Source organism: Strigops habroptila, chromosome 12 (assembly GCF_004027225.2).
Source record: "Strigops habroptila isolate Jane chromosome 12, bStrHab1.2.pri, whole genome shotgun sequence".
NCBI classification, from domain to species: domain Eukaryota; kingdom Metazoa; phylum Chordata; class Aves; order Psittaciformes; family Psittacidae; genus Strigops; species Strigops habroptila.
The window spans coordinates 17586180-17594079 of NC_044288.2; the positions used below are offsets into that span (position 1 = coordinate 17586180).

A 7900-nucleotide genomic window follows, 5' to 3' on the forward strand; every position below is an offset into this window, starting at 1 on the left:
TTTATAAAGAAAAGGAGCAAAAAAGGCTTTTGATTTCAGCAGATGGGCAATGTAAATCTCAAATACATCGTGTGAATTAATAGTTACTAGTGAGGCTCCCATTTTTGCTTTGTTCAGAGCCCTCCCAAGGCCAGAGGAACAGAACCAGACGGTGTGTGTGCCACGCTCCCAGAAAACACAATCCATAAGCAACCACTGCTGTTAAGTATTAAGGAGAATTTTTATACTAGGAATTATTCAGGCTCTTCCAATCCATTAGACTTTGGTTTTAAACAAAACTCAGTTTACATGGATACAATAAATAGTTTATTAGTGGAATGTATGTGAGTTTCTCTCTTCCATCCATCCTCTTACTCTCAGTACCTTACACACAGATGCCAAAGCAGCTTCCAGTCCAAGCCAAGGACCAAAGTCAATTTCACGGCAAAACGAAGAGAGTTTGAGAATTTAGACTGGCACCTTTCAGTGCCTAGTTCCTCAAGTGTTCATCTGGTTCCTCAGACTAACAGGCAAATTGGTGTTTCTTCTTTCCACACCTTGATCTACCTGCTTCTTCCTGATTTGTGCTCATTTAAGCTCTTCTTAGGCAGGTCGCATGCTCCACGGGGACAGTATAAAGTCATGCCTGCTCTAATGCTCTTTCAGCTATTGCAATATCCCTTTTTGTTTTTCATTTAAAAGCCCTAGTGTTACGTTATCTCTTTGTGATCTTTTGTCATGATTCAGTTTAGCTTTGGAATTTTACAAAAATGGAAAGAGTCTTTTTTTCAAAATATAGAGCACCGTGGCCAGGAATAAGGCGAGGGCGAGGAAGATGAGCAGCTTGTCCGTCAGCTCCCTGCGATTGTACTTGGTTATTAGCTTCCGCCCCAGCTGAATTGTCCCAGACATGGACTTAAATTCTTCATTTGCTTCCAGGATGGTTCGTGAAGAATTGGCTGAAATTGAGGAGAAAAAAAGAAAATAACAGCTGGTTGCACTTCAAAAATACATGACGAAGGGTATAAGGATGCAGTATTTGGCAATACAGATAGTGCCTGTGAGCTCCTTGTGGGTCAGACTGACTTATGGGTAAGACAAATGCTGACTGTGTTCTTGCAGAAGCTTTCACAACTCGGTAGTCCTGATGTGCTAAGGAAAAATGCAAAGCAAAACAAGAGTACTGAATGGCTTAAAGGCTCTACATCCTGATCCTGAATTTTTAAAGTTTTAGCTCACCACATAAAATCTAGTTCACGTTTTGTATGGGAAAAAAAATCAGTGCTACCTGAGAGCTCACTGGAAGCAGAGTGAAGTAAAAATGGTGCCAGAGCCACCAATGTAATAGAGTAATCACCATCACTGTCAGCATCCGTTCTAGCAGCAGTGGGACAGGTCAGTATTTGAGTGTATTAATTGCACAACTTGAAACTGCTCCCCCTTGCCAGAGCAGTAAATCAGTCTGATTCAGTCAGGCCTGAAGGCAGTGAAAAAGCAGCACCAGCAGTCAGAGATCCTTAATTATTCAGCTCAAACAATTTAAACAGTTTTTAATAATTATCTTTGACAAACCTTTGGGGTTTTTTTTTCCATAATAAAAACAGAAAATCAACTAGAGGAAAAGTGTGGTGATTGGTCTCAACTAAAGGGAGTATTTGAGAATATGCCAAAACAGCAAGATGGAACATTGGCCCCTTTCAACTTCTTTCCCTGCGAGAAAACAAACAAATGCCCCAAACTCCTCAGCCTTCCTCCTTTCAAATTACTAAATGACAGCAAAAGCCCAGGAGTCCCCTTTTTCTTCTATTACAGAATGCACACCGTGTACAACAGTAAATGCTGGTACATCACTCTGTGCTGAACTGATTGGTTGAAGAAAGGTCCAACTCCAAGCATACTGCCTGGTTCACGAAACCAAGCACAGCAGAACTATGTCTGTAAGATTTTGCAAGCCATTACAGCCCATCCTAAAGAAGCATTTTGATTTAAGTGAAAATAGAAAACTTGCTTCTCATCATTAATGACAAAGCAGAGCTTCCCTGCCTCATAGCAACGCGTATTCACTGTGTGCTAGGAAAGGGCTCAGAAAAAAGGAAATTCTAACTACTGATTCAGAATCTGCAGCTGGGTTTTGTAAATGACCTTTGGCAGTTTTTCCCTTGATGAACTCCAAGTGCTGTTCAGTCAGAAACAGAATGAAAAAGTGACTGCCAAATTGTCCTTTTAATGGGAGAAGAAACATGCTACTTTTGCAGGAACAACCAGTGCCCAGCTGCCATCCTCAGATGGGGGCAGAAAACAAGGAGGGCAAAAGTTGTGTTATTTATCCTCATCTTTAAACTGTTCCCTCTCCTGCCCAAAAGCACAGCTAGTAAGAGGCCCAGGCAACACAGATCCAACTTCCAAATGCTTCATGAATCACCAGTTCTGACAGGTCACTTGATTTATGGTCTTGGGAGTCTAAGCCAAAGAACTGGGTGAAATCTTGGTTTCACAGTCCCTGATGCACTGCTGACAGAGCAAATGACCTTGGGTTCAAGTCACTTGATCTCCTCGTCTCTTAGTCATCCCAGCTGGAGACTGGGTGAAAACAGTCTTCCAGCCACACTAAGTTTCCTCTGTGTATGGACTTGTACCTACGCTTTTATTCTCTCTGCTATTACCAAACGGATGCCAGGACAGAGCACTGAGTAACAGCAAACACTCTCAGCACTGTGAGACCTCACAGTGCTTTTACAATCGCTTTATTGTGAGGCTAAAACAAAAGCTCCTCATCCTGCCCCCTTTTCCTGACCTCTTTTCCCTTTCATAATCACGAAACAGAAACTCCCACAAACAGCTCCATGCAATGTACGCTATCACGTTCCATTTATGTCCCAACTGTTAGAGGAGTTCTGCTGGATGGACCTTTAATTATCATCTTAGTACATTCTCCTACAGCAAAGCGTGTTTCCACTATACTCCACACCATGTCAGTTTGCCCCTACTCATCCTAACGGGACTGGCGAAAGGTGCTTCGACCATCCAAGCCATACCCAAACACCCCAATAACACCCGTACCTAGGGTTTGCACGGTCTCCTCGCTCTGCTGCACTTGCTGTGACATCATCCTGCTAATGCCCATCAGACTCTCTGTGATGTTACTTGCACTCTCTGCCAGACTTTCCTTTGTAGTCTTCCTGAGAAACGGAAAAAGTAAAGCAAGAAGGGATAAAATTATGTCTTCGGATACTGAGGGAAAAATGCTGCTGCCGGGGAGCTTGGAACAGAGCTCGGCACCACACTCTGCCAGCGTACAAAAGACACAACTAATTTTTACTGAGTAAGAAATTCAGATTATCTTCACTAAATAATCAAAAGAAATCACAAAATATGAGAGCCATGAGCCAAAATAATGGCTACTGGCTCAGCATCTCATGGGAGCCCATGCTGTACCACTTATTCATCCATGACTGTGCACCTTCATCAGCTGGTACAGAAGCACTGATACAAACTACCACATTATTATTCTGGGTATCCCATTTGTTGCTTTCAATACAAAAATGATATATGCTTATGTCCAGTTTTGCATGTGAGAACAGCTTGTATAATGACCCATTACTTGTTTATAACCCTGATTGGAATTAACAAAAGACAGTCAGAATAACTCTGAAGGCTAACTTATGCCCTTTTCCACTTAGACATGACTATGCCAAGAAAACTTGAAGTTAGCACAGCCCTTAATAGTTTAAATCTCCACCAAAAGTAAATGTACCCATAAATAAAAGCTATATGCCAGATACAATTAAGTAACTTCAAACCATTATGTCGCTTCTATTTAAAGCCAGTCAATATAGCACACCCTGTTTAAATCTCAGATCGTACAGTGGGATGGTCCAATACCTTTGTCTTAAGGAGTCCCTTCCCTGCAGCAGCTGATCTTTCTCAGAGTTGTCGATGGCAATTTTGCAAGCCAGATTTGCCTTTCTCCAAGCTGCCTGATTGCTGAAATCACAAGAGCACAATGTTGTAACATGATGGTATCACTCTGCAAGCAAAACAATGTTCAGAAAGCAATTACCACTGTAACTGAGCACCCAGAAATGCGCATGGACTTTCTCTATATTACACCACAGAGTAACAATATCCCATCGTGTTATTTCTGCTCCAAAGCATATTGTTTATGGAGCAAAGGAAGAAGAAAACTATGCCAGCTGGCAGGTGACAGACTGTCAAGCCATCTACTTGCATTCTCACCTGCTGAAAGGGACAGATCATGGTTAGGGAGTCAGGACAGTAGAGAGGAAAGGAAAAGGGAGTCCTACTCTTTCCATCCCTCATCCTTTCTTGGTCTTGGGCAAAACAGCATCATGTCAGCGACTGCATTTGCAAACAGGATCCGAAAGACGCTGTAAGGAAGCCAGATTATCTCTGGTTTCAGGGGAGCTGTGCACAGCACCAGCTGCCCGACCCACCTGAGCATTTGTTTCTTATGGTTCTCCACTTCCCGCAGCAAGGCTTGTTTCTCCGACTCTTTATCTTGCTCCTTCGCCATCTGTTCGAGCTCCTTTAGCGCCAAGCAGAAACACCAAAGCCTGATCAACAACTGCTGCCACCCGCAACCCGCACACCCCAACCCCGGCCAGGGAGCGAGTTAACAGCAGGTCGATACGATAAACTAGCACCCCGCAGCCGGTACCCGCCCGCCTCACGCCAGCCGCCCCGGGCAGGCCGCACGGTGAGGGCCGGCCACCGCAGCGGCCCCGGCCGGGAGCCTCACCTGGATGCGGCCGCGGAGGTGGCGGAACTTCTCTTTCACGGCGGCATTGAGCTCCGTGAGGGCGCTGAGCGGCCCCGGGCAGTCCCGGATGTCCTAGAAGACAACGGCCCGGTCAGCGCAGCCTTGCGGCGGGCATCACCCGGCCCGGCCGGGACTTCCCGCGCAAGGCAGCGGCCGCACCGCAGCCCTGGCAGCGGAGACCGGCCGCGGGGGGGTACCTGCACGGCGGTACCTGCACGGCCGCCTTGATCTCCAGGTCGAACCTGACGATCTCCTGGTGGCAGACCCGCACCGGCACCAAGCCGGCCGCCGCCATCTTGGGAGCGGAGTGGGGGAGGCCGCGGCCCCACCGCCCGGCCCGCGGGCGCCCCCTGCGGGCGCTGCCCCGGAGAGCCGCGGCGGGGGCTCGGCTGAGGGACCCCCGCGGGGCGGCGGTACCGTAGTGGTACCGGTGGTGCTGATGTACGGTTATCGGGTAGCGAAAGAGTAAATTCAGGCGCTGTGGAAAGGCGGTTCGTTAGCAGATGGGGACTAAGGTGCTTTCCTTCGCCCTTATGAGCCAAAGGAAGGGCACAAAGCGGCACCAGCCGTGGCACGGGGAGAAGCGATAACAGCACCCAACAGACCGCCGCGGGACTGCGGGTGGATGGGCCGGGGACAGGGGACCCTCAGCAGCAGGGGATGGCCGGTGCCCGTGCTGCGGAACAACAGGAGGAACAACTCCGCTTGTGCCGCGGAGGGGAGGAGAGGGCACACAACGCAACGCAACGGCCCTTTTGCCTTTCCCTTGCCTCCTCCCCTGGTGCTGTGCCTCCCCTCCCGCCCTCACACCCTGCTCTGTGACACGCCAGGTTTGGAGAACACGAGCTGTGGTGTTGAAGATGGAGACCACGTCCATGAAAAGGCACTCAAAGGACATGCTGGGCTGCAGCCCAGGCTCTCCTGATGGTCCCACCATGCTGGCCCAGCAGCCCTGCGAAGCAGCTCTTGGCTCAAGCACTGACCAGGGGGAAACACATTATTTCCTTCCCTTGCTACGCTCCCCTCAAAGGAAAGCTGCTGACAATACCAGGAGACCGAGGGCATTTACTCGAAGGGAGCACACGCCACTCAGTGTCACTTCACACGTACAATGATTCGAGATGGTATTTCCTCCACAATTTTTATTTTAAATTACAAAGGATGTTGCATACATTGATGAATCTGAAGTGCTGAATAGAAGTGCTAGGGATCGAGGGTGACAGAGTAAACAAAGTCAAGAGTTTAATTGTGCCTCTTTAAAAAAAAGAATAAAAACTGCACAACTATTAACCAACATTAAACATTGCAACTCTTTAACAGATCATGCTTTTAACAAGGTAAGTTTATTTTCTAACAGAGACAAGACTTTCAGTAAGTTTTTCTGAGCTCCAGTTGGAAGTTGATTATAGAATATCAAGGACAGCATTACAATCATGACCCCAAGCATAGGCAGAACAGGATGCCATGTTTTGTTTTCAAATGCTTTTTTCTTTCTGCCTGTCAACCGCCTATGAACGCATGTGCCATCAGCCTTAAGAGTTCACCCAACCACAAATACTGAGCAACAAGTTTTACTTGGACATGATGTTCTGGGAGGATAGATGATTCCAATCAGAATGTATGAATATGCATCATTATAAGATTAATAAAAATTAAGTGCTACTACTGGGTTCTGCTTCTTAATCGGAAGATTTTGATAGGGCAGAGCATGCTTTTGCCAATAACAAATCCAATCCAGAAGCTTTCCTTAGAGTAGCTAGTTAACTCACCCAAATTTGATTTACAGAGACACCCAACTGCAAAATATTCTTAACTCAAGAAGTCTGAACAGTGACTGATGTTATCTAAAAAGCCTGGAGGTGGTTTGGTTTTTTTTTTTTAATGGGAAAAAAAGAAAGTGTGGCTTAAAATAGCTCTGGCTCCACTTTTAGCTCCACAGCTCATTAGAAAGACAATAAATGCATAGTCAGTATTTGCTCTTGTGGAAGTTCATGAATGTCTAAGAGGCTGAGGATTATAATTCAGTGCGCACACACACCTTCTTATCATGCTAGAAGCATTGGGGGAAAAAACATGGCATATTGTGAAATGTAAATTGTAGAAGGATAGAGACATTTTTGTATGCTGCAAAGAAGATATAACCTAAAAGTGCCATCTTTCATTAATGACATTGAAGAATCCCAATTTATATTGGGATATATTCAAGAGTGGTGTTTTCTCAACATACTAATGCCCTTAATACAGTTACAAGAAGAATCAGCCACTGAAGCAGTAACTGTTTGAAATGTACTTCACACAATCCCTGGGGTAAGCAAAATAAACCTCAGCTGTGTGCAAGGCTGTGTCAATAAGCCAAGACCACATCTAGCAGCACACTTAACTAGACGATTCCAACTGAAGCCTCCAACTCAGAAAGAAAAGAAAATCATGATTAGATGCATTCTTGAAATTCAGGTCTCAAGGCCAAAAACAGATCCTAACATTCATGGTACATAATTGGGTTATGCCTCAACAGAAGTTCAGGAAGACTTGCAAGCACGTTTGAGGAACAGAATTGCATCTACTATTTCTGCTGAAGGCAACTTGTATACAACCCTTTGAAATTCTCCTGATAAAGCCTTTTAGAGCTTTAAAAAAATAGCTATGTTTAAATGATTTATTGAGAAGAAAAGCACATCCAGTCTATTTTGTGAATAAGCTACATGTCTTATTAATGAAGGCAAATATCAGACAAATATTGGGGGGAGGGGAACTTTTTAAAATAAAATCAAAACTGACACCACTGTATTTCAGAAGTATTTGGTTGCTTTTAGATTAGTTAAAAGACTCTCTATCCATTTTCAGTTGTTTGTTTGTTTTTAAAAACACTTTTTCCTGGCCCTTTTAGTATGGAAAAAATGTCTGTCTATAAAGATTAGGAACTGAACAAAGCTGAGCCTGACTCTCACATCAGCTTTACAGCAATGCGACTTCATCAAATCACAATGATTTCAACTGGTATGATAAGAAAATCCAGCCCATCCACACGTAAACATAGCTTTAGTAGTAAGTCTCTCTCATCCAAAAAAGTACTCACCAAGTATCAGTATATGTGTTCAATAAACCATAAAAGGAAGCGTTAGCAAAAGGGGTTTTGGGCTA

At 45.0% G+C, this 7900-nt stretch overlaps 1 protein-coding gene across 2 annotated transcripts; it reads right to left on the reverse strand.

Annotated features, from left to right (window-relative positions):
* Positions 1–283: 283 nt before the first annotated feature.
* BNIP1 (BCL2 interacting protein 1) lies at positions 284–5083 on the reverse strand. Of its 2 annotated transcripts, none has more exons than XM_030504655.1 (6): positions 4971–5083; positions 4739–4831; positions 4434–4525; positions 3862–3963; positions 3040–3158; positions 284–938 (listed from the first exon to the last, which is right to left on the reverse strand). In XM_030504655.1, exons 1-6 carry the CDS (start codon positions 5052–5054, stop codon positions 742–744), a joined length of 687 nt encoding a protein of 228 aa, XP_030360515.1. In that variant the 5' UTR covers positions 5055–5083; the 3' UTR covers positions 284–741. The 2 variants fall into 2 exon arrangements, with proteins under 2 accessions (XP_030360515.1, XP_030360516.1); XM_030504656.1 differs by having other exon boundaries at positions 4957–5072.
* Positions 5084–7900: the final 2817 nt, after the last annotated feature.